General features: G+C 42.0%; 1 protein-coding gene across 1 annotated transcript in view; it reads left to right on the top strand.

Moving 5' to 3' along the window:
• Window positions 1-600: 600 nt before the first annotated feature.
• Window positions 601-26,973, top strand: part of obscnb (obscurin, cytoskeletal calmodulin and titin-interacting RhoGEF b) — a gene marked incomplete at its 5' end in the record, with an annotated part of 49,345 nt that continues 22,972 nt past the window's right edge. The window contains 36 exon segments of the mRNA XM_079219433.1: window positions 601-1,687; window positions 3,795-4,064; window positions 4,253-4,513; window positions 4,707-5,012; window positions 5,216-5,482; window positions 5,649-5,755; window positions 6,174-6,342; window positions 6,796-7,071; window positions 7,172-7,453; window positions 7,738-7,823; window positions 8,197-8,386; window positions 8,507-8,788; window positions 9,453-9,746; window positions 10,053-10,334; window positions 10,453-10,728; window positions 10,817-11,089; window positions 11,180-11,446; window positions 11,539-11,808; window positions 11,901-12,167; window positions 12,326-12,592; window positions 12,721-12,833; window positions 12,934-13,087; window positions 13,201-13,362; window positions 13,473-13,577; window positions 14,598-14,864; window positions 15,359-15,628; window positions 15,741-16,007; window positions 16,135-16,401; window positions 16,538-16,804; window positions 16,909-17,178; window positions 17,273-17,542; window positions 17,781-18,047; window positions 19,144-19,410; window positions 20,020-20,286; window positions 26,248-26,514; window positions 26,662-26,928. Of these exon segments, the coding sequence (XP_079075559.1) occupies window positions 601-1,687; window positions 3,795-4,064; window positions 4,253-4,513; window positions 4,707-5,012; window positions 5,216-5,482; window positions 5,649-5,755; window positions 6,174-6,342; window positions 6,796-7,071; window positions 7,172-7,453; window positions 7,738-7,823; window positions 8,197-8,386; window positions 8,507-8,788; window positions 9,453-9,746; window positions 10,053-10,334; window positions 10,453-10,728; window positions 10,817-11,089; window positions 11,180-11,446; window positions 11,539-11,808; window positions 11,901-12,167; window positions 12,326-12,592; window positions 12,721-12,833; window positions 12,934-13,087; window positions 13,201-13,362; window positions 13,473-13,577; window positions 14,598-14,864; window positions 15,359-15,628; window positions 15,741-16,007; window positions 16,135-16,401; window positions 16,538-16,804; window positions 16,909-17,178; window positions 17,273-17,542; window positions 17,781-18,047; window positions 19,144-19,410; window positions 20,020-20,286; window positions 26,248-26,514; window positions 26,662-26,928 (9,526 nt within the window).

The following is a 26,973-nucleotide window of genomic DNA, read 5'->3' as shown; positions in this document are numbered from 1 at the left end:
GAGGAACATATCTGCTCCGTTTGACCTTGTTCCGAGGGAATTCGTTTGTTGTTTGTGTTGTTAAACTACTTTTTTCCCTGTAGGATTGGCTGCATGGCATGAAGTTAAGGCCTTTGTATTGATGAATGTCTGCAGGGGCCATGTTGACTGACAGTTACTGTAACTGCCTGCCATAAATATGTCTATCTGGACTGTGGATTTATGTCTATTTTCATAGCGTAGCATATTTAGTACACTTAACAAACTGTCACACTGCACAGTGGGTTTGTATTATATAATGACTGAAAACCTTTTTTTATGATACAAAATGTGGAGCCCAATTTGTTACAGTTCAACAGAAGTGTAATTTCTTCTAAACCTTTGATCAAACCTAACCTTTTATTATCAATTATAAAACTGCCACTTATCACTTATACCAAAATAGTTGCTGAATAGGTATAAACTATATCAAACTACCTGTTGTTTTGCAAGCGATTGAAATCAGTAGGACTTAAATGAACGGGACACGTCCCGCTACATCTTTCATATTTTTTACTTGTATACTCTGGCCCGGTGCTGCATTGCAATATTCATCTTTTTCTTTGATTACAGGAACCAACAATGGATAAAAACTTGTTCGGGGGAGTCCCCAGGTTTCTCACCCGCCCAAAGGCATTCTCGGTGTGTGCGGGCAAGGATGCCACGCTGAGCTGCACTATTGTGGGCAGCCCGACCCCACTCATCACCTGGGAAAAGGACAAGCTGAAGCTGACATCCGGGGGGCGCTTCAAAACCGTGGAGGACGGAGATGTGTACCGCCTCACCGTCTACGACTTAACACTGGAGGACAGTGGCCAATTCATGTGTCGGGCCAAAAACAGTGTTGGGGAAGCGTACGCCGCCGTGACCCTCAAAGTGGCCCTGCCAACCGAGATGGCTCAGAGGGCCCCTGCGTTCATGGTGAAGCCCACCTCTACGCGTGTGGGTTTGGGAGCCGATGTTGTTTTCCACTGCCGGGTTGTAGCTTACCCTGATGCCAACTTTGAATGGGAGAAAGATGGCCGCTACTTGGGGGAGACCAACCGTATCAAGATTGTTTCCGACAGTGACAGCAGCATCTTAAAGATCCAAAGTGTGCGCAACCTGGACAGCGGCACCTACACCTGCAGGGCCCAGAACACCGTCGGCCGTTCACACACTGCAGCGGCTCTTGTCGTGGACGCCCAGGATTCCCGCAACCTGGCTGCAGACAAAAACACCTCCCTTCTTTCTCACCTGCAAAAGCGCAAGGAGGAGATGAAGAAGGACATCTCCATCTATCACACAGAGGAAAGCAGATCCTCCGTTTCTTCCTCCTCCAAGGCCAACGTCACCGATAGTTTGAGTTCTTTGAGTCTGCAACACGAGCTGAGGGCGTCTGTGCTGGCAAAGCTGCCCAAAGGTGTGTTCACCCGTACCTGCACAGTGACTGAAGGCAAGCACGCCAAACTCAGCTGCTTTGTGACGGGTCACCCTAAACCCCACATCATCTGGAGGAAAGACGGAAGCAACATCAGCGAGGGCCGCAGGCATGTCATCTATGAGGACCAAGCTGAGAACTTCATCCTCAAGATCCTGTACTGCAAGCAGAGCGATAACGGTCTCTACACCTGCAATGCAACCAACATGGCTGGCCAGACCTACAGTGCTGTGTTGGTCACAGTCAAAGGTAAGAGCTTCATGTATGAGGAAAATGCTCCATGCAATACAGTCGGTGATACATTTGTACACACATTTTACGAGAATCCTCTAAGCAAGCCATCATTTGAGACATGTTCATGCTTTATATGTATCATCTGTCAGCACATATGACCTCACAGAGTCTGTCCCTCTGGGCCACTATATTCTGCATTTACAGCATGTGTAAGGCAGACATGATTACATGATTTTATTGATATTAACAAGTCTCATGAAAAGGAACAATGTTTCCATCCCCAAGATCCCAGTCCCCTAAGTGATTTCTTAAAATGGCTGGGCACTGTAGTTTTTTGCAAACTTTACTCAAACAGGACTATATTGAGCTGGAAATGAATACCCTTTTGGTGCTCTACTGAGTATTAATAGCGCCAGGATGGTGTATGTGGGGTTTACTCAAAATAAACTACAGTGCCAAAGTGAAGAAACATGTCACCCATTGCATCAGTGTGGCTCGTTTATGAGTCTTATGTGTTTAATTGCAATATAAATGGAGGTATATGGCACAGAGGAATAAGCCATGTTTGTAGGATACACTCATTTTGAGCAACTGCACTACTGCACTACAGTGTACCAGAGCCTCATTTAAACCTCTGAAAATGTGTTTGGCTTTTCACAACAAGGTTGAAGTTGGGCTCAACCTCTGAAGTAGGGTGTTGAGTTGCATCTATTTTCTGCTGGCGATGAGTAGTTCACAGATTCTAAGATGGTCCCTCACTCACTGGGGCACATTGGCACCACTGTGAGTGACACTTCCCTTGGGAAGAAATTGGCCCAAGGGAAGAAACCGTAGGGATGTAGATTTCTGTCGGTATGTCCGATAATGAGAGCCGCCGTGCTACTGATGTTTGCCTTGCAGGTTGTTAGTTTGCACAATTTAAATGGACTTTTAATCGCAGTGATCATTTATCAATTTTACAATAAATACACAAAATACAGCATTGAAAGAGAAAAACGGAATACATCAAATAGAAAAACAATAAATACGCCGACAGCGAATTGTCACTTCTGATATACAAGTAGAATAACAAAGGACATGGGAGAAAAAGTTGGCTTTTTCATTTCAACAAAAATAGACAGAAACATTGCACTTTGTGTAATCTTTGATTTTCTTTGGCTTTTTATTCATCACTTAGAAATCAAATGAGAAGTCCTGGCAGAAAGGGAAATCAGTAATTTTCTTGAGAAGATAACCCAATGAAAGTATTTATTTTTTGGGAATAGGAAGAACCACATAAGTAACTGTTGGATTGTTGTTAATGTTTACCATGTACTGCATGTCCTAAAAGCTTGTGACTAAATTGAAAGATAAAGTGCTTTCGGAGCCACGCTGTATCTCACCAACTTTTGTATGAGCAGTGTTTTCCTGCAACCTGATATCCTCAAAGTAAAAATATTCAACTCCCAAGCTGAAAGCAGCTCACTTTCCCTTTTGGAATGAAGATTGCGGGATATATTTTAATGTAAATATCACATTTATTTTACGTCGGTACTTTGATTGATTTACTGAACCCAGTAAACTTGATTAACACTTGATTCCTAAACTGTTGGCTTGGATCCAAACATATGGATATGGATGCAGCTTGAAACTGTAACCCTCATTTGTTCTAAACAAATATCAGTAACCTTTTTGACATTATTTTACAGGTATTAAGCACATAACCTTTGTCATACTTAGCAGCATTTACTTGAGCATGCTGAACGTTTTTAATGGATTTCCAACCTTCCGGACATCCGTGTAACTGCCAGCCCTCGGCTTCAACAACTAAGATTTGTTTTTCTTGCTATATTGTCAAACATGTTTGCCCATGTGTTCCTCTGTAAGAGCTTTTAACTATCAAAAACGGTGTTGAATAGCCAAATCGCAGGTTTTTGGTGCTAAAATAAAATATACACATCACATATCTAATCTCTCTTTTAATATTACTCAAGTCTGAACTAAAGATTAAGGCGAAATGAATGCAGGAAGTTTGTAAAATGGTTGATTTTAAAGTACCGCATTTTGTAGTTCATTAACTTGACATATACAAAACCAATGGCTGTGTAATCTGAAGATGCTGTTATTTCTTTCGTTGTGTCAGAGCCGAAGGTGCCATTCAGGAGGAAGCTTCAGGACGTGGAGGTTCAAGAGAAAACGTCAGCCACTCTGATGTGTGAGGTGCCCGTTAGTGCCACCCAGGCCACCTGGTTCATGGAGGAGACACGGCTGCAGGAAAGTTTAAAGTATTACATTGAGCAGGAAGGCACCCTGCGACGTCTCATCATACACAATGTCACCACTAACGACGACGGTGTTTATATCTGTGAGATGAAGGAGGGCAGTCGCACTGTTGCTGAGCTCACTGTCCTGGGTACGGTAACGTCTTTATTTCCTAATGAACATAATGTACAGGCATTACAATGGTATTATCAAGAGTAGTTAATATGGCTTTCTTAAAATACTGCTAAAAGTTGGAAAATTACAAACATCTGGTCAATGTGCCTACAATGCCACTGAATGTGTTTTTTTATATAACGTCTGCTTCCTCTAATATCCCAGGCAACATAACAAAGAAACTTCCCCGGAGGACAGTGGTCCCCATCAGTGACACTGTCATCTTCTGTGTGGAGCTGGAGCATCCCTTCCCAGATGCTTACTGGACCCGCAATGGAGAGAAATTGAAGGAAGATTCCCGTATTTCCATTGCGTGCGTGCTCAGGCAATACACGCTCACAATTAGAGATTGCCAGGCGGACGACTCAGGAGAGGTGGCCTTTGTGGCTGGAGACTGCAAGACCTCCACGCGGTTCTCTGTCACTGGTGAGGATGATACCCGGGTCTAATTCAGATGTGTTGCATTTGTTCTGACTTGCTTAAAATGTGGTAATTCATGTCTAAATAACAAAACATCGAACTAAACTAACCAGACTATGATCTTTCTTACAATTTACTACAACCCCTCAGTACTGCTGTGATTATATAAACAGCATGATTCTCACTCTTTCTGCTCTAGCTGCAAGGAAGCATCCTCCCGATCCCCCAGTCGATGCTGTGGTGCAGAACAAGACCGACTCATCCGTCACCATTCAGTGGTCTCCTCCAGATAGCGACCGCCCTGTACCCATCAAGGGCTACATTGTGGAGAAGAAGAAGATTGGCACTCAGACGTGGCAGAGGTGCAATGCCGGGGCAACCATTGTTGCAACAGAGATCACCGTCTACAGCTTCACAGAAGAAGCCACCTACCAGTTCCGTATCTCTGCTATGAATGACTTTGGCCAAAGTCCCTACCTGGAGGTGCCTGGGAGCTTCTTCCTCGGTAAGACCGATGTCTCTGTGTCATTTAATAATTTTGTTTATACTGTCTTTCATTGTATTATCCACCACATTGCACTGCACCTTAACTGTTTCTCTTTTGCACACTAAAGTTGAATCTGATCTGAATCTGAATCTATTTAAGTGCCAATGTTGTACGCCTTTGAGTGTTCTTCTTCTCATTTCTGGTTTGCCTGTCGTCTCCAGAACCCAGTGCTGAAATCAAGAAAGGCCTGACGGACAGCGTCGCAGTCTCTGGTGAGGAGTTCTCTATCTCCGTGGAGCTGTCCGCTGTTTGTTCTGGCTTCTGGTCTCTAAATGGCCGCCTCCTGCGCAGTGGAGCAGACTACCTCATCACCAGGTCCAAGAACACGCACACTCTGCTCATCCGTGTCGTGACCACGGACATGACCGGAACTGAGGTCAAGTTTGTGGGTGGAGGCTCGCAAAGCAGTTGCATCCTATCTGTGAAGGGTATGCACTCATACGGCACTTAAAAAACGATATACGGAAATCGTAGAAGATTTGCTTTTCTGTATTAAAACCTTTATTGTTTTTAATTGAATGCCATTGGTATTTAATGCAATTATTTGCAATAGCAATACAATAAAGCCTTCTAACATGAACACTGTATTTTTAGCTCCTTCTGTTAGGTTCACCAACAAGTCAGATGTGCTGGAGGTGGTAATCTGCAGTGCCCAAGCCACTGCTCAGCTGACTGCTGAGGTGTCGGATTACGAAACACAGGTTTGTGATGGGAACATGCGTGTACCTGCTACTTGCATGGGGCAGAATGCAGGGACAGAAAACAATCTCTATAATTTGTGTAATTGAGTAGGTTTTTTTTCTGTGCTATTTTGTCCATTGTACCGTGAGTTGTAATTCCAGAGGGATATTTCATATTAGTTAGTTTTGGCCCTCTTTTGGTGGGGTATTCATAGGGAGATGAATTAGGTCAGTACAGTGTGCCACATATCTTATTTCATGTTACTTACTGATACTTAGAATAGTCTTCAAAGGAGACACTTTTGTATTTGAGAACTTGTCAGCACAAGTAATCTGACTTGGCAAAACTTAAGTATCAGTAGTTCTACTTGAGACAGATATTCAAGCACTCTTTCAACTCTACATTTCATTTGACTTGATCTGTTCTCTGTTTCTTCAGGTGGTTTGGATGAGGAATGGGCGGGAGGTGAAAATGGGAAAGAAGTATGAATATATGATCGTCGACCACAAGAGGATCCTTATGGTCCACAACGTTACGGAGGAAGATGTTGGCATCTACGAGTGTGTTTTAGCTGACGACAGAATGCCCCTGAAACTCTCTCTTAAAGGTAAATCATTATCGCAGATTAAAGACACACTCGTTCTGCCATCGATCGTGGGAATACTCTGCTCGGTGCCAATATGATTGTGTAAAGGGATCTGGCCTCAAGCCCGCATGCAGACTGTCTCGTGATAAACTGAAATGTGACCTGCTCTGACGGCTGCAAGCATATGCTCATGAGCCATCAAATAGAGGAAAGAGCTATCTGTCACCATGTAGTCAACTCCATGGTTACTCTGCTACACCCAGTCAGGCTCCTTCTAAACATGAGCTGCTACGGTAACAAACATAAAGTTATATAGGTGGTAAAGAGCTTTACATTGTTGTTACAAAGATTTGACATGTACTCCTCTCCAATTCGCTAACACATGCCTTATTTGTATGAAATCAGCTAAAATACCGTCACAAATAATATATATAAAAAAAGTCATGACTCAATTTCTATCTCATTTTCTCTCAGATGAACCTGCCAAATTTCTGAACAAAGCCAGAGGTACTGTGGGAATGTCGTCGTCCCTTAAAGGAGATCTCGAGCTGAGCTGTGAGGTTTCTCCTGCCAGCGCGGCCGTTGTGTGGAGAAAAGATCAAGCGGAGATCACTGAGGACCAAAGAACCACCTTCATCTCCAAAGGGACTCAAAGGAAACTCATCATCAAGAACGCCAAGAAAACTGACGAAGGACATTACTCCTGCGAGACAGCATCAGACAAAGTCACATTCCAGGTCAAGATAAAAGGTAAGCTTGTGTAATGCTGTGATACTATTCAATAATTTACTGCATGTCCCAGATATTATGACGTTATGATATACATTTCTTTACCTTATTTCTTTCTCAGAAACTCAAACCGTAACTGCATTCTCCAACAAGGAGTCGGTCCAGAAGGAAGTGAAAGCTACTCTCTCCCAGAAGGCCACTCTTAGTTGCAGTGTTTCAGATAGCAAAACAGAGGTCAAGTGGTATAAAGACGGCAAGTTGTTGATATCCAGTCGGACAATATACTCAGAAGTAAAAGGCAGTACTCGTCAGCTGGTGATTGAAAAGGTGGAGAAGAGCGATACTGGAGAGTATACATGCGAAGCAGGAGGGGATAAGCTGGTCTTCAAGATAAGTGTGTCAGGTAGGACTGCTCGATTATTTAATTTATTTCAGTTTAAATCATTTTATAAAGTGTTTGTGAGCTACTGCATGAACGTTATTTGAGTTAAGAACTTCAGAGTTTAGTTTCTACACATTTTATTCATATTTATGTGACAAATATCACAAACAAGACTCGATGAGGTTTAAATAATTAATGATGCTTTGAAGTATGCATAAATTAGATGTCACTTATATGTTTCGGTCATTGCTGATCTTAAGCGGTGTTCATACCAACACTGTATTTCTCGTTTACATTATCCGCAGACATCCAATCAGCCTTCTCCAACAAGGAGTCAGTCCAGAAGGAGGTGAAAGCCACTCTCTCCCAGAAAGCCACTCTGAGCTGTGAGGTAGCTGACGCCAAGATGGAGGTGAAATGGTACAAGGATGGAAAGCTGCTGGCTTCCAGTAAGACCATCCATACCGAGTCGAGAGGCAAGAGTCGCCAGCTGGTGATCGATAGTGTGGAGAAGAAGGATGCTGGAGAGTACGCCTGTGAGGCCGGGACGGAGAAGTTGGCTTTCAAGATGCATGTGGCAGGTATGGAAAGGTTGATTTAAAAAATAAAATAATAATACAAATATGAATTGGCTGTTTATTGGATCTGATATTTTCTCTGTTGTACCTCCTCCATCAGAGGCCCAGTCAGCCTTCTCCAACAAGGACTCAGTCCAGAAGGAGGTGAAAGCCACTCTCTCCAAGAAAGCCACTCTGAGCTGTGAGGTAGCTGATTCCAAGACGGAGGTGAAATGGTATAAGGATGGCAAACTGTTGACTTCCAGCAAAACAATACACACGGAGTCGAGGGGTAAAAGTCGCCAGCTGGTGGTAGACAGCGTGGAGAAGAAGGACGTGGGAGAGTACATCTGTGAGGCCGGGACTGAGAAGCTGGTCTTCAAACTCCAGGTGGCAGGTAGGGCCCGGGACTAAACAGGCTTACTGTTGATTTATGTACTTCACAGGTATTGCAGATGTTAACAAATCAATGGACGAGTAAAAACGTTTTAATCTGCGTTGATGGTCTCCTCCACAGACACACAGGTCCAGTCTGCATTCTCTAACAAGGAGTCAGTCCAGAAGGACGTGAAAGCCATTCTCTCCCAGAAGGCCACTCTGAGTTGGGAGGTAGCTGATTCCAAGACCGAGGTGAAATGGTACAAGGATGGAAAGCTGCTGGCCACCAGTAAGGTCATCCATGCAGACATGAAGGGAAAGAGTCGGGAGCTGGTGATAGACAGCGTGGAGAAGAAGGATGCTGGAGAGTACATGTGTGAAGCTGGGACGGAGAAGCTGGTCTTTAAATTACAAGTGGAAGGTAAGGATAACTTAGTATGTTCAATAAATATATAAATGTTAATTTCATTGTTTGTTTTTGAGGACACCGCATGTAAAACACAAGTCCTCGATGCATTTGAGGTAAAACCTAGTTGAATGACTCGCTCATAGAATGTTGATTACGTTTTAATGAATCTAATTCGGACAACACAATATTTAGAAGAAACAGTTTGATTAATGAACACTGTACATTAGAAATGTTGTCTTTGGCTAGTTTCTTTGTGTCTGTGGTCTCCTCTGATTTGGGATGTCACAATGAATTATGGCTGTTTTGTTGGCTGCTTAGGTTAGGAGATGTTTGGCATGCCTTGTTCAATGATCTATATTCCAATATTGACTTGGAGTCTCATGTTATTAGATGGCAAATTACATTTTATGAATATTTTGGGTGTTGTTGCTTGTATGGACTACTGAACTTCATGCTTTGACTTTTATTTGCTGAGGCAACTCTGCAATGACTTATGACTCAAAGTGCAATGTTATGTCTTTTGACATGCTGTCTTTATAGCGTATTGCTCTGTTCATTTTGCCTGTACGGTTTAGTTAAGTCTTCCCAGTAAATCCAAAGTGGTGTGTGCATTGTGGAATATGGTCATGTCCTTTTTTTGTATTGGTGATTGTACTGCCACCACACTCCTTTACAGGTGCTTCGCCAGAGGTCCAGGCTAAATCCGCTTTCCTCAACAAAGAGTCAGTCCAAAATGAAGTGAAAGCCACTCTCTCCCAGAAGGCCACTCTGAGCTGCGAGGTAGTTGATACCAAGACGGAGGTGAAATGGTACAAGGATGGCAAGCTGCTGAGTACCAGCAGAGCAGTTCACATGGAGTCAAAGGGCCAGACTCGTCAGCTGGTGATGGACAGCATAGAGAGGAAAGATGAAGGAGAATACGTCTGTGAAGTCGGAACACAAAAACTGGCATTTAAAGTACAGGTGGCAGGTATGACATATGAGAGGGAATAATATACGGGATTTGTACGTGTTTTGTCTTGTATATAAACATTTGATTATCTCAATATATTGAGTGAAGTAGACCAAAAACAGCTGCAGTGGATCGTTTTACTTTTTAGTTTTGCTTAACTACTGTTTTGGGTTTAATTGATAATGTTGCAGTACGTCGGTATCGCAAATGTTTGCGTTGGCCCTTGTGCTTTTGTTGTTGTTATTGTTTTATATATATTTTAATGACTTGTATTAAGATAAAGAGGGGGGCAACATAATGAAATTCTCCATTTTTATTTTGTAGAGATTCAATCCAAGCCAGCCTTCTCCAACAAGGAGTCAGTCCAGAAGGAGGTGAAAGCCACTCTCTCCCAGAAAGCCACTCTGAGCTGTGAGGTAGCTGACGCCAAGACTGAGGTGAAATGGTACAAGGATGGAAAGCTGCTGGCTTCCAGTAAGACCATCCATACCGAGTCTAAAGGCAAGAGTCGCCAGCTGGTGATCGATAGTGTGGAGAAGAAGGATGCTGGAGAGTACGCCTGTGAGGCCGGGACGGAGAAGTTGGCTTTCAAGATACAGGTGGCAGGTAGGAGGATGGCACTAGTTTTATAGCATTGTGTCTTTTTCTATTGTGTTCCCATGTTTGTATTTAATCAATAAGTCATTAAATTTGCATGTTTTGTATGTTTTAATTTGCTCTGAAGAAGCCCCAGCTGGATTCTCCAACAAGGAGTCCGTCCAGAAGGAGGTGAAAGCTATGCTCTCTCAGAAAGCCACTCTGAGCTGTGAGGTTTCTGACACCAAGACGGAGGTGAAATGGTACAAGGACGGCAAGCTGCTGGCTTCCAGCAAAGCAGTCCACATGGAGTCAAAGGGCAAGAGTCGTGAGCTGGTGATAGAAAAAATGGATAAAAAAGATGTCGGAGAATACACATGTGAGTCCGGAACAGAAAAGCTGGTATTTAAGATGCAGATGACAGGTAATATATATTTCGAATGTGACCATTTTTGCGACAAGATTAATTCTCTGCACATATCGTTTAAAAAGAAGCTCTTACTTCTCTTTAGATGCAGCTGTCATGTTCCAGAAGACGCTTGTCAAGGACACATGTGTTGTTCAAGTTAGCGAAAAAGTAGTTTTGACCACCGAGCTGACCAAAGAGAGTGGGAGTGTTAAGTGGTTTAGAGAAGGTGTGGAGCTCAAGGAGGGCAGCAAGTACAACATGAAAAAAGAGGGCCTTTCTCGTACCCTGGTAGTGAAATCCTCAGAATCCAAAGACAGTGGAACATACTCCTGTCAAACTGCTGATGACAAACTAGAGTTCAAAGTTCAAGTTAAAGGTAAGTCACAGAAATGTAAAAAAAATCTGATAATTGCTGTTCAGATGCCAGATTTTGTTTTGATGTCTAACATCCATGTTTTCATTTCAGATTCAGCTTTGAAGTTTGTTGTCCCTTTGAAATCTGCTACGGTGGAGTTGGGAGGTACACTTAGTCTGATGTGCGAACTGAACCAAGCCTCGGGGGACGTCGTCTGGCAGCAAGATGGTCGTGAAATTAAACCTGGAGGCCGGCACTGTGTCAGGACAGATGGTGCTAAGCGGGTGCTCACTGTGACTGGCATGACGAAAGAAGATGAAGGAGAATACAGCTGTGAATGTAGAAATGACAAGACCTCTGCTAAAGTCTCTTCGAAAGGTAATTCATCGTTTTCTCAAAAACATTCAAAGTATCAGGGGAGGAACTTTTTTCAGTCCGTTTCATTTGATGTTACGCATGTCTCCTTGCAGCACCCAGACTGGTAAGGCTGACCACCAAGCTGAACAATGTGGCCGCAATGGAGGGAAAAGACGCCATTTTTAAGTGCACCGTCAACCCAGCGGACGCCAACGTTAAGTGGTTCCACAACAACACACCCGTCACTGCTGGGCCCAGGTACAAGATTGAGCGTGGCGGCGGCAGTCACTCGCTCACCATCGCCGCTGTCACCCAAAAAGATGCCGGAGAGATTAGCGTCGATGCAGAAGGCAAAAGCTGCAAAGCTTCCCTACAAGTGCAGCGTAAGAACATGCATTTAAAATATAATTTTGAAGTATGTTAAGTAACGTGATTTCCTCATTAACTTTGCCTTCTTTATTTGTGCCCTAATTAGATGAGCCTGTGACATTTAAGAAAAAGTTAGAAAACCTGACAGTGGAGGAGCAGAGTGAAGTGAAGCTGGAGGTGGAGCTCAGCAAGCCGTCAGATGAAGTGAGGTGGATGAAGAACAGCGTAGTGCTGCAGCCTGCAGGAAACATGGAGATTCGGGTAGACGGCGCGAAGCAGGCTCTGGTCTTCAAGAGTGTGACTTATGCTGACCGGGGCATCTTCTCCTGTGAAACTCTGGAGGACAAAACCCAGGCCAAGCTCAATGTGGAGAGTAAGACTGATCCACAACGACATGTTTAGGATACAATATGCAGTATTTAAGTACATATCTATAAAGTCATTCTCCAGTAATGTGTGCTTGGACAGGTTGAGTGACAAACTATAAAAACCTATAAAGCCCGTTGACACAATTTGTTCTCCGCCCTTCAGTGAAGAAGATCCAGGTTATAAAAAGGCTTACGGAAACCAAGGTACATGAGACGGAGACGGTAACGTTTGAGCTGGAACTCAGCCAGGCTGATGTCGAAGGCTCCTGGACCAGGGATGGGGCCAAGTTAAAGGCAGGGGCGAACTGCCGCATCACAGCTCTGGGAAAGAAGCATGCCTTAACGTTGTCTAATCTCAAGATGGAGGATGCGGGAACTATTGCCTTCCAAGCAGAAGGAGTACATAGTTCTGGCAAACTGATTATCACGGGTAAGAGCTGCTTCCTGGAGGGTCACCAAATTGGAGGGTCTTAGCCGCTATTTTTGTGCAGCACCCATTCTGCCACAAACCATTATCGTTCAGTCACTATTTAACCAACATGTGTGTTGATTCTACAGAACCTCCCGCTATGATCTCCAAGCCCATCGTGGATATCAGTGTTCCCGAGAAGGAGAAGGTTACTTTTGAATGCGAATTGTCTAGAACAAATGCAGATGTTAAATGGTTCAAGGTGAGAAATTAGTATTTCAATTACTGTCTGCAGTGTGAAATAAGGTTTTCAAAACTGTAATGTACATGTATAACAGTTTGGAAAACTTATTAATCTTCAGAATGATGTGGAACTGAAACTGGGTAAGAATTTTGGCATCCATTCCATGGGCCGAAAGCGTTCTTTGGTCATCAACAAATGCACCCCAGAAGATGCAGGCACTTACATCTGTCGCACTACTGATGATAACACCTCCGCCAAGCTCACCGTGCACGGTAATTATTAGTCACATCATGAAGCACACAAGTCAGTCAGGTACCATTATTAAGGGCAAAGTATAACGATTTTCAGTATATCGAAAAAAATCTTTAAAATGTTTCCCCTGCAGCCAGAGATATTAAGATTGTTAAGAAGCTGGAGGATGTTGAAGTGATGGAGAAGGAGAGTGCTGCATTTGTCTGTGAAATCTCACACGATGAAGTGGACTTCCAGTGGTACAAAGGAAGTACCAAACTCAAAGCCGGTGACAACATCAAGATGAGACAGGAGGGTAAGTTCTCAAGAAAGTAGTTCAACAATGTAAACACCTGTATACTCATGAGACTTTATATGATTTGCCTGAATAATGATCATCTACAAACTGTCCATTTCTTATTCCAGGCAAAACCCATGTACTGCTGTTTAAGACCGTCACCCCAGAAGACATGGGTGAGATAAAATTCACAGCTGACAAAGCTTCTTCATCTGCAAAACTTAAAGTGAAAGGTAAGTGAGCAAATGATTATTTACCTTGTATTGCTGCATGGATGAGCTAACCCTTATGTTACAATGTTCAGATGTGGTTGCAAATGGATTATTTCTATTTATTAAGAAAAAAGCTGTTAGAAAGTTGTAAATAATGTAATACCTCTGAATATTTTAAACCTTATTTATCTCAAAATGAAAAAGAATTTGGCTGCTGTAAATGATTATGCTTTACAAAAGACTGCATTTAAACAAAAGTGTCCTGGACATTTCAACTGGTTTAGTGAGCCAAATGTAAAAGGTCAAACTAAAGTTAGATGAAATGTTGTTTTGCTAAAAGATTCAACACAATGCATCATCCTGACAATATTGGTGAGATGGAAAATCCAGTTGCAATTCACATGTACATTGTTGTGCCTCATTGAGGCCTGATGGCAAAATGAAAAACAATTTGTATGGAGTTTTAGCCGAGGTTTAGGATTATTTTCAAGGGGCTTTGTCATAGCTGTATGTCGTGATCCAATGTCGGTCTGCAGAGAAGACATCGTTGTTTTAGTGGTTTTGGACATTTGTTGATTGGAAATCTCCAGGAGTATGGAAAAAAATATATCTGTCAAAAGAATGTTAGAGGCACAATCTCTGACTGAAAAAAATGCATATTTTGCTCTCAGTCGACCATAAGTTTTATCGACATGTATGTCTCATAGTTTCTGTCAGAGTCTCGCTGTTTGCAATTGAACAGCAACTGCTATACTGTATAAACAAGGATGACTGACACAGTATTTGTCATTTTATGTAAAACCATTACAAGATTTATTACGGCTGCTTAAGCTTTCGCAAAACAATGTTGGAACTATTTGTGCATCAAAAGCATTATTGTTCCTTAATAGCTCTGTTTGCTTTGGCTACAACATATTTTAAGGATTAGACATTGCCTGTCCTATAGTGTGCTTAGGCAAGGGCTTTGGCATTCATGGCATTTAATTTTCCTTTGTGGCATACGTGATAGTATTCATTGATTCAGTGTTAATGTTACTGTAGAGCTGCCCGTGAAGTTTGTGAAGAGACTCAGGGATAAGATAGCGATGCATAAGCATCGTTGTCATCTGGAATGCCAAGTGTCACGTGCCAGCGCAAAGGTGAAGTGGTACAAGAACAAGGTGGAGGTCAAACATGGCAAGAAATACGAGATCAAAAGCGAAGATGTGTACCGAAAACTCCTCATCAACGATGTGGACGATGGGGACGAAGACACCTATACCTGTGACGGCACTGATGACAAGACGAGCTGTAAACTCCTCGTGGAAGGTAACATCAGGGAAGATCACATACATTGATTGTATTCAGGATTGTCAGGATTCTCAATTGTAGGGTATTTATGTATTTTACTGTGTATATTGTATGATTACATACTCAAACGTTTTTACAAGCCATCAGACTCTTAGTTAATGAGGTATCTATCTATCCATCCATCCATCAATCCATTCATCCATCCATCTGCCCTTTTTGGACAAGCCTGATCTACTAACTACTAAAATGAATGTCCCATAGTATATGGCATTTCAAATTCTGTGTGCAAGAAATTAACACAATTCGTATAACTACTGCATTTGTACAAGCCCACACTTTTGTTTTCGGTCATTCTGATTGAGTAGAACTACGTGAGGTTATTACATTTAAGTCAGTGGAAAAAGTAGTGTGGTGTGGTCCTTAACTATTAACTAACATTACCTTTGATTTTATGAAATCAAATCCTTGACTTCTAACTTAACCCTTTTTTTATTTCCCCATGACCCCTCCAGAGCAGTCAATCAGCATTGTGCGTGAGCTTAGTTCAGTAGAAGTGACAGAACCCTTTGCAGCTGTGTTTGAAGTTGAGATCAGTATGGAACTGGTGAAACCTCCTCTATGGACTCTGAATGGAGTGGCTGTGCAGGAGAGCGCTGATGTTGAAATGGAGAAAGAGGGCACTATGCACCGTCTCACTTTCAAAAAGACCAAAGCATCAATGACGGGACCTGTGCAGTTTACAGCTGGGAAGAGCAAATCTTTAGCTCAGCTCACAGTTAAAGGTAAATGCGTTGAATCAGGGCAGTTGGCCACAATAACTTGTGTTCTTATTCTAAGTAGATAAATCCTGCATCGTTCAGTTGAGTCTGATCACATGCTGTTCTTTACATTTAGAGCGTCCACTTGAGATTGCAGAGCCCATGAAAGATGTGAAGGCGAAGGAGAAAAGCTCTGCGATACTCACCTGCAAATTCTCCGCCTCACCCAAAGAGGTTAATTGGTTCAAAGGTCAGGGACCTCTGGCAACGTCAGACAAGTATAACATAAAGCAAGACGCTACAAGGGCTCAACTTACCATTCAAAGGTTGACAGAGGAAGACAGTGGAGAGTACCGCTGTCAGTCTGGGCCTGCTGAGACCAAAGGGACACTTGCTGTTGAAGGTACAGTATGGACCTTTGGATACCATCCTAAATACTGCAACTCTGCGTTTTGTAATCAAAACCATCACACAAATAACTTGCTTTAGAATTGTCTTCAAACTGAAGCTGTCATGTTTCTTCTGTCCAGTGCGTGACATTAAGATCACCAAGCACCTGGCTGACACGGAGGTTGACGAAGACAGCGATGCAGTGTTCACATGTGAGATTAACTTTGCCGATGAAGAGGTACAATGGCTTCTGAAGGACAAGGTGCTCTTCACTAATGAAGTCAACACCATCACTCATGACGGAAAGGCTCACAAGCTCACGCTGAAGAACCTGGCCCCTCAGGATGGGGGGACTATCACCTTTAAGGTCCGCAAAGTGAAAGAGTCTGTGACACTTAAGGTCAAAGGTAAGAACTGAAGAACTGCCATGCATGATACTCTGATGGAAGCATTAGTTTATGTGTCACATCTCTCCATACCTGGAAACTGTATTGTATACTCTGTATAATGCTGTCAAACTTTATTTTCTCAATTCCCCTCCAGAGAAGCGTGCTGTGTTCCTCAAGTCTCTCGATGATGTCATTGGAGAGGAGAAAGGCATGATAACGCTGGCGTGCGAGGTGTCCAAGCCCAGGGTTTCTCCTACATGGAGAAAAGAAAGTCAAGTCTTGAAGGCTGGGTCAAAGTACGAGCTGCTTCACACTGGCAAGTCTTTGGGACTGATCATCAAGGACGTCACCACTGAAGACGCTGGAGAGTATAGTTGTGATCTTGGAACTGAGGTTTCTAAAGCCAAGGTCACCGTAAGAGGTTGGTACTGTTGTTTGAGATGAACAGTTTTATAGTGTTAGCCTTCATACATGCGGTGTTGTTTTTGCATGTTCATCAATTTGCTCTCCCTGTCCCACATTTAGAGATTGGCATTGGAATTACCAAGTGGCTGAAGTCAGCTGAGGTGAATGAGGGAGAGACTTGTGGCTTTGAGTGCATCTTATCTCGTGAGAGCACAGACAAGTGTTCCTGGAGTCTGAATGGCCACACTGTCACAAATGGAGGTCGCTTCAAAGTCACCAGTAAAGGACGCAAGTACATGCTGACTATTAAGGATGTCGTTCCTGCTGATGCCGGAGAAGTGGTCTTAAACATCAAAGACCTGAGCTCCAAAACAACTTTAACAGTTGAAGGTGAGCTGCATTTTTTTTAAGAGGCCTAAACAAAGTAGGTTATTACATGTTGTATTTTATTGAAATAAAAAAATGCCATGATTCTTTTTTGCAGGCAAAGCTTCGTCTGTGTCTAAAGAACTGCAGAGTGTTAGCGCTGTTCAAGGGGAAGATGCTGTGTTTACCTGTGAGGTAACACAGTCTAGTTCCACTGTAAAGTGGGCCAAGGAAAGCAAAGCCATCAAAAAGAGCCAGAAGTATGACATTACCCAAGAGGATAAGGTCATGAAGCTGACCATCCATAATGTCTCTGCTCAAGACTCTGGAGAGTACAGCTGTGAAGTTGTTGGAGGGGCAACCACTAAAGCCAAGCTGGAAATTAGGGGTAAGAAATCCTGGGTTTACCTGCTTCCTTCATACTGCATTTCTCCTCTTTGATAGCGTAAAACCATTTAAGCAACTAACTAATGACAACTCTTTTTAAAAGATTGTGGTAAACAGCTGGTCAATATATTTAACTAAATATAGAATCATTTCTGCTTATCTTATTTTCTGAAACCGCAGATTAATACTACAATTCCATACAGTGAAAAATTGTAAAAGAAAATAAATCTTTTTTACAGAGCCAATCCATATATTTGCTAAAGAGCTGAAGGACAGCCAAGCTGAGGAGAAGAGCTCCATGAGCTTGCGATGTGAGACTGCACAAACCCCATCCACTGTGATATGGCTTAAAGGCCACACGGAGCTCAAGGCTGGAGGTCGATATGAGATGTCCCAGAAGGGCGGGATCCTAACGCTCACCATCAAACACCTGGAGGAGGAAGACACTGATATCTACACCTGTGACGTGGGCACTGCCAAGAGCATGGCAAAGTTGACAGTCAATGGTAAGAACCAAAGTGTGTACGTGCACACGCTTCAGGCGGGTGTTAATCTAGCAGAGTTGAAGAGCTTTTTGTATTGCGAATTCTCCTGTTTATGTATTTTGCAAGGTTTTCAAGGCCAGTGAGAAGAATGCCATGGTGACTTTGCTCATAGTTTGGTTTGGTTTTGCTTCAAAGGCCAGTTGGTGGTTATATTGGAACAACCACAGGATGTTCATTGTTTTGAAGGGGAATCTGCTACATTTGTTTGCCGTGTCAGTCCAATGGATCTTCACCATGTGCAGTGGTGCTTAGATCGTACACCACTGCTGCCAAGCCCCCTCAATACTATTCAGGTTCTAGAGGCGGGGCTCCACTCTCTTACTGTAAGAGAGCTAACTCCCAGGGACTCAGGCAGCATCTCTGTGATAGCTGGGGATCAGCAAGTATACGCATCCCTTGTTGTCAAAGGTAACCGACACCGCTTAGTCACGAACAAATCTACCTGCAGTGTAGATTTGTCAAAAGTACCATCGATTAGGTTGAATTGTTACTAAAATATCTTTATTTTCTTAATAGAAATATTTTTTTTTCATTGTGAGAAATATCTGCCTTGCTCTCTTGTTTAGCATTAGTCCATCCTCTTTGTTTCGGGGTTTGTGTGATCGAGAGACTGTTTGCTCATCCACAAAGTGTGAACCACATCCACCAGCATGTCCAAATGTTACAATGTGACCTGTTTCCACATGCTTTGTCTTGTTATGCAAGGAATGCACAGTACATAGAGGAATGTTTTCTCTGTTGGTAATCCTTTGTGCATTTCAAAAAGGATTTCATTCTGTTGTTCTGAGAGAGTTTGAGTTTGTTTTTAGATAAAGTGCACTGTTGTAGTTCATCGAAAGGAACATCAGGCCAACTATTGGAATATTGTTTGGATTCCAAAGTCTAACGTTGGATGACTGGAACACAACAACTCATACATCAATTTCGCCTCTAATCATTTTCCAACATCCATCACATCCAACAACCCAACAAAAAAGAAATGCAACACCCTGTTTTATATAATAATAATAATAATAATAATAATAATAATAATAATAATAATACAATTGTATTTTAGCCCTGCCTGCCAGTTTTCAAGAGAAGCTCAAGAACCAGGAGAAAAAGGAAGGAGAGAATGTGACACTTTGCTGCAAATTATCAAAACCCGCTGATGGTGTTCAGTGGAAAAAAGGCTCCGAAATTCTGAAAGCTGGAAAGAAATATGAGATTAAGCTGGAGGAGACTTCTTGTGAGCTTCAGATTAAGAATTTAGAGGTTGAAGATCGTGGAGAGTATTCTTGCATGTGCGGGGACCAGAAGACATCTGCAACTGTTAAAGTCAATGGTATGGATTCATTACACATTTTTTTTGTAAAGGTTATTATGTTGTCCTGAAGGAGTTTAATTTATATGCCTTTTGTTTACTATTTGTGTTGACATGTAATAAAAACTTGGTTGTACAGCATTGCCGCCAACCTACATTTCGAAGCTGGAGAGCCAGGAGGCTGAGGAGGGAGCAAGTGTTACTCTGCGTTGTGAGCTCTCTAAACCTGGAGTCCCTGTGGAGTGGAAGAAGGGAACACAGACCCTGAAGTGTGGAGAAAAGTACCAGATGAAGCAGAAGGCCTCTGTGAACGAACTCCTGATCAACAAGGTGGAGCCAGAAGACAGTGGAGACTACAGCTGTGTGTGTGGAGACCAGAAGACCTCAGCCAGCCTTAAGATCAAGGGTAGGAGGAGGATTTATAAAGATTCAATCAGTGGAAAATGTGTGATACATTGTATCAAACGGCTTCTTGAATGTTCATATTTAGACGTATTAACTTTGGACGCTGCAGCTTCTAACATTGCAACATGTCAGTGTTTGTCTTTTTTGTGTTCCGTATTTTTATTGATTTTTTGCTTTTTAAATCATGGCATGCCACTGACTGCTAACTAACTGATAAACGTTCAGCCCAACCAGTGACCTTCAAACAGAAGCTGGAGAGCCAGGAGGCTGAGGAGGGAGCAAGTGTTACTCTGCGTTGTGAGCTTTCTAAACCTGGAGTCCCAGTGGAGTGGAAGAAGGGAACACAGACCCTGAAGTCTGGAGAAAAGTACCAGATGAAGCAGAAGGCCTCTGTGAACGAACTCCTGATCAACAAGGTGGAGCCAGAAGACAGTGGAGACTACAGCTGTGTGTGTGGAGACCAGAAGACCTCAGCCAGCCTCAAAATCAGGGGTAGGAGGATTTGTGATTTAAACCTCTACAATATATTAATATTTTTTTTCCGTCTGTCTCACTGCAAGAGATGCATTGTTCAGATTTAATCCAAGACTACTTTACACATTTAATTTAATAGGAGAATGAATGTATTACACTCTGATTTTGCCTTGACTGAAACACTTGTATTTAAGCACTTGCTTTTGCTGTGACATATCTGTCGCTCTCTCTTTTATATTGTTGTTTTATTTCTGTCTGCCGGCTCACAAAAAGGCAGCGTTCTTTGTGCGTTTTCTAATGTGAGATTCATCAGATGTTTCCTTCACATTGTACTTAGTGGATAAAAAGGTTAGATGTCTTTGTTCGGATTGCTTTGTGTGTTCTGCGCTGTGATGCAGAGTTTTAATTTTGATCTCTTCTTCAGAAGATTTTTCAGCATTTCTTTCTCTTTTTCTTTCCGTCCATTTGCGATTACAATACAAACCAAAGAATGGTGCTGTCAAAACGAGCTTCAATAGCAGAGTCCCCGTCACGCAATTTGACATTTTAGCAGTGTGTGCTTGCTGCTGCTGTTTTTATGCGTCCTTTGTGTCTGTTTTATTGTTGTCAGTGTTGACAAATCATGTCATGTCAACATGTGTGCTGGTCCATAAACTGTTCGTCTCTTCTGAAGCCAACTGATATTTTGTTCATGTTGTATTGTAGTTTTACTTTGTTTCACGGGGCTTTCTGATTTCTGAAATAGTTTTGATTTACAAGTTTCGTCTGGTGATATTTAGTTTTGAATTATGATAGGTCATACGTTGTTATGAAGTGCTGGAGATGATCAAGTATGTTACAGCATTCTGAATTGTTTCCTCTCAGCTGTGAAGCTGTCAGTTACTCCTTCATCTACTAAACTGGAATCTAAGAGGCAGGAGACCAAAGAAGCAACGGAAGGTATGGAAAGAAGACGGCAATGTGCCGGCTTGACTTTCAGCTTGATGTACTCTGTCCATCTCGATTATGGTCTTTGTGTTGCCATGTGCAGTACCTTTTGGCCTTTATAGGTTATGATAAGTGTATTCTTGCCTCATTATTTCTCACTGGTTTGCCTGATTTTTCGGGTTGCAGTTGTGTGTGCCCATGCTGTTTCTTCTGTCCTGTAGTAGGATTGTGTTTTGTAATTTTACTGAGGGTCTTTTCCCTCAGTGTTGTATTGCAGTAAATGTCGCATAACCGGCTTATTTAAAGCAGAAATTATAACCCTTGTATTTGTGTCAGTTGTGCTGGTGGCACCTTGATGGTTTGAGAATGATACCTGTCGTTGGCTGGAGTCTACATGAGCATAATGTATTTGTGTGTGGCATGATTTATTGTCTTTGACATTATATTTGTGTGGTTTGGGAAGAATGAAGGTCTTTGAATTTGGGGCAGTTATACAGGCTATGCTCAGGTGTTCATATTAAATAGTGTAGCTATTTAGCAGTGAAGCTTTGCCCACAGCTGCAAAAGACAAATACAAGAGGCAAGAGATAAATGAGACGGTAGAAGGTAATTCTCTGAAGATTCTTGGCTTTGCTTGTTTTTTTTTGAGCCCATGTGCATTTGTAATTCCTCAGTGTGTGCAACACATAACATAGCTAATCACACACTAAGCTATTCAGTACTTCAAACTGTCACACCATGTCTTGGCTACTGTCTGCTGTTGTCAGACAGAAGGTCTTCGTCATGAAATGCCTTACATTGTGTCTTGTTGCTTCAAGGAGTTGTTTTAAGGCTCAATATGGTTTTACTCCACCTTCATGTCCCTGACCTAGCCTCTGCTATTCCATCTGCCTGCTGGTATATGTGGCTTTTTTTTAATTCGCCTGTTCAATGTCTTGATCGGCTTCGTTCTTGGAGGTTTTGCTACAATTCTAGAAGAAGAAAAAGCGTTGTTTCAATTTTAACCTCTGTTGATTTCTGTGGTCTCTGGAATACTTTGCTGCATGTCGACTGACATATTGGTACTGAGACATGTCCGTCATGTTTGTCATGCTCCCTTCCACCGTTTTTACCAAGTGCTAGCCTGCTTGAGGCAATTTCAAACTGGGTCCAATGTTGTTTGATGTCATAGCTGTGACTCTGCCAACTACCGGACAGACTCCTAAAGAGCAGCTCCTCAAACAGGAGATCCAGAGAGATTCACGAGAGCTCAAAGTGGGAGGTGAAGGTAAAGAGACTCATGTTTGTCTGGCTTTGACACTGTGCCATCTGTCAGTACTGTGAGCATGGCCGTCAATTGTTTTGTTTAATATGTAATTTCAGACTTGTTGAAAAAACACACTTAAGAAAGAAGAACTTGAAAAATATGAAGGGTGTAGTGGTGTTTTTTTTTGTCAAGTAAAATGATTTAAATCCGAGTTACATCTCGCCCGGTCTACTACCGATTTGATGTTCCAATATAATATACTATTAGACGTTATTACACTATTACTGTACGCTGTCACACTAATCACGGGAATCAGACATTAAATAAGTTCTGATGTTTTTAAAGTTTTTATTAATAGGGGTTATTTAAGGTTACATTACGCGCAAATAGATCATAATTTAGGTGACAGTGTCGCAATGCAGTTTTTAGAGGCTGCAATGTTAAGCAGCTCAGTTTGGATTTATATGGAAATTATTCTCTGCATTTAACCCATCCTTAGTAATTAAGGAGCAGTGGGCAGCTGTGAAGCGCCCGGGGGGCAAGTGGGGGTTCAGTGTCTTCCTCAAGGACACTTCAACAGTTTCAACATGCAAACTATGGGGAGAACAGGGATCAAACCGGCTACCTTATGGTTTCAGGACGCCCCAATTTACTGTCTGTGCACTAGGTTATGTTGCCCGATGAGGGTGTGAAATGTATAAAGTTGCATTGCAATGTTTATGGCACATTTAGGCAGTATTGTGTTGGATGGCTGCTATGTGTTGGATTATTGATAGCGGTCTGTGAAAGGAGATTTGTCAGTACGCCCAGTCGTAAACAGGCAAAGCTCTGCTTTACTCGCTTGACCTGCCTTCAGGTTAAGGAACTCATCACTGTAAGATTGTGAGGTAAACGTTGTGTTTCATCCCAGTTGAAAAGACTGCTGCCGGAGTAGCTGCAAAGCAAGATGCACAGAGGCAGGAGACCAAAGAGCCAACAGAAGGTACGACATGGTTTGAGCTCTTCATCAGCCTTGTGCTTCTTCCTTGTCTCCTCCCACATCCCACTCAGTCTTTGTGTTGCCAAATGCAGGTGTTCTATCTCTACTGGTGTTTTTACTTTCTATGGTATGTTGAGCATGCTATGTGTTTGGCTGTGGACAATGGACAAAAATAATTCAAAGTTTAAATTAGTTGGTAAGGTTAGGTTAATAGAGTGTAACAATATGAACATAGGGAGAGATTGTATTCTATTTAATCATATTTGATGTTGTTTTAATGCCTGTTGCTGTTATGTGATTATTTTCAGCTTTCCTCCAACAGCAGTTCTTTGTGATTCCTTTTGTTAAGTGTTTGTGGTTTTTGAGGGACGTGACATCATGATTTGTAAGCAGCTATTATCATATACAGTCGATAATTGTCACTGTAACTCAAAACGTGTTGTTTGGGAGGCGTACTGTATGTGGTGACCCCGTGCTTTGGCTTCAATGTATGTTGGTGTGCCGCATACTTCTCTTAAAAGCTCGTAGGTCAGTGATTGGAGTAGCTGATGAGGTGATGTGTCTCAGACTTCAACAGTGTGAGAGATTTAAAGTGAATTGTGCAAGATTTTGCGGAAATATTGCATGTGTACTCAGCAAACGCTCACTGGATTAATAGAAAATTCATTATTAGAGCTGATAATTAAAAATACAATTTGTGGCTGCTGGCTCTGCAGGCAACATGTTTGAGGTGTAATCAGAAAAAAAAAAGAAAAAAAAAAAAAAAAGTGATCCAGTTCATTCTGAAAAGTCAGCTTTTTCAAAACCAACATGGCTCAGTTCAAAATTCTGTTTCAAAACAAAACTCCTCATCTCTTCTCTGATTTTTTTCTACACCTCATAATGTTTTATCACAGCAGTGAGGCTGCCAAATGCTCCAGCAGCTGTGATATTACACTCTAGTCTAAAGATTCCCAAACACTTTTTGGTGGAAGGTATACGTCTAACCAGGCACGTGCACAGACATTTTGGGGGGCAGGTGCTCAAACCAAAAAAAGGGGCACCCATCGCCAAAATTCTTTATGAAATTAAAAATTATAATAAATAAATAAATAAAAAACACAGTAAGATATTTTCAACTTATATATTTATGTTTGTTAACAAACTAACTCAAATTATCAAATTGAATAAATAAATGATATGATATGAATGAATGAACAACAGGCAAAAACAGACAAAACAAAGCCATATTGTATAACCAAATGCAATCAAAAATATTCTAACTTAAAACTTATCAAAACTCTGCTCTGGATAAATTAAAGCAGGGGTTGTCAAACTCATTTTCACCCCGGGCCACATCAGCATCATGGTCACCCTCAAAGGGCCAGTTGTAACTGTACAGTGGCGGGCCGTGGATTTTCTACCTGCCCACATCCCTGAGATCAGGAAAAACTCCCCAAATAAAGATAGTAAAAACCCTTTCACCGGTAAAAAAAAAAGAGAGGGAGAACCCTTCAGGAGAGCAACAGAGGAGGATCCCTCTCCCCGAATGGACAGAAGCAATCGGTCATGTGACCAGAATGAACAACGTAACGGAGTTACAGCACATTCAAAATAAAAGCACAGGGTTGTTGCTCACTTGGTCATGGCACTGTCTGTACACTTTTAAGACACTGTTTTTGTTGTTGGACGTTGCATGACTCGTTTGAAAAATGATAGTTAGTTAGTTCAGACAAATGAAAATCCAGTGAAGATGTTATTGTGTTGTCTTGGACATTGGGGCTCTACAACTTGTGTGGCACATTGCTTTTGATTTGTCGTCTTGTTCAGTCTGTCGGTGAATATTTTGCACGTTATGGAAGTAAAAATAAAACCTACATTAAATGTCTACCAGTAACTTCAGCTACAGCAGAGACGTCACCGGCTTCAGCAGTGACCTCCAAAGTTGAGTCTGAGAAGCAGGAATCCAAAAAGAGAGTTGAAGGTATGTTATAAAGAAGCAAGAACACAGTTTGTCTAAACGGGATTCTGTTTGCATTAGGTGGATTTCATCTATGCTGGTTTTTTGTTTTCCTCAAGCACATGCAGACAATCTATGCTACAGATGTGTGACATCACATCCTTCAATAGCCTGGCACATTTATTCTTGTTGGCTGATAAGATGGAAGTTGCATGATGGCAATTAGCATTATAGTCAATCAATCGTCAGGTTTTTTGTGTGTGTAGTTTATCAGTTCGGCAACATTGTTTGATGCTCTTTTTGGCTTAAATTCCACATTGTTGAATTTACGCCACTGTGTTTTCTACATGGATCTTTTTTGGTGTAATTTAATTAATTACACTTGCAGAGTTTTAAAAGCAGGGTACTGAAGTGAAACACCAGGTAGAATTTTTGTAGTACCCTCACGTTGTTTATTCCCCTACATTTTTGCAATGTTTACTATGTAGTATTTTGTATGCCGGGAGATCAGTCTTGTTTGTTGTTGCTCACTTCATTTTTACTTGTGAATGGCAGATTTGGGGTCTTTTGGATTGTTGTTGTCTCCAGATAAGGAATACTTAAGCGCTATGATAGTCAGACTTCATAAATGCGCAGGTGGCTTTCTATTTTGCATTGGAGAAGATATCATTGGCTGTGCACCAGTTTTGTGTGTGCACATTAAAACAGCCATACGTGTACATTTGGCTTATTTTGTTTTAACTTTAGCAAAAAAGCTAACCTCAGTCAGGTAAGTTGAAAATGTACTTTTATTTTTTACACAGCATACTGTAATCTTCATCTGGGAATCCGTAAACTTAAATTACAACACCACACCTCAACATCTTATCTGATTGATTCAATCCGCAGTTCTTCCCGTCGTAATCATTCGAGACCTGGAGAGCCAAGAGGCTGAGGAGGGACACATTGTCACTCTGCACTGCGAGCTTTCTAAACCTGGATTCCCCGTCGAGTGGAAGAGGGGAACTCAAGTCCTGAGTCATGGAGAAAAGTACCAAATGAAGCAAATAGGATTGAGTTATGAGCTACAGATCTTCGATTTGACACCTGGAGACACGGGAAGCTACACATGCTGTTCAGAGGACACACTGTGCTCGGCCTCTCTTGTAGTAAATGGTAGGATGGAGACCACGTCATTGTCTCATGCTGTATTCTTCTTTCAACAAGTCTTTCATTTAATTATTCAATCCATTCTTATTCATCTCACTCATTCTTGACCTTGTACTGTAGATACACATTTTTTTCTTTTCTTTTATTCATCAGCTGCCCCAGTTGTTTTCACAAAAGAGCTTGAAAGCAAAACGGCGGATGAGGGGGGCAGTGTGACTCTGCACTGTGCGCTTTCTAAACCCGGTGTTCCTTTGGAGTGGAGGAAAGGAGAGCTTGGTCTTTGTCCTTGTGCCAAGTATGAAATTAGACAAACGGGACAACTGGCTTCACTAGTAATCCATGATGTAGACCCAGAGGATGCTGGGAGTTACACATGTGACACTGGCGTCCATCAAAGCACTGCACAACTAGACGTGAAGGGTATGCGCGCTAAAACTTGTTGTTCGTAGTAGAGACACTTGAATT

Source organism: Taurulus bubalis (genome assembly GCF_910589615.1).
Source record: "Taurulus bubalis genome assembly, chromosome: 1".
In the NCBI taxonomy this organism is placed as follows: Eukaryota; Metazoa; Chordata; class Actinopteri; order Perciformes; family Cottidae; genus Taurulus; species Taurulus bubalis.
Note: the sequence above shows the minus strand (reverse complement) of the source record. Positions and strands in the feature narration are given on the sequence as shown.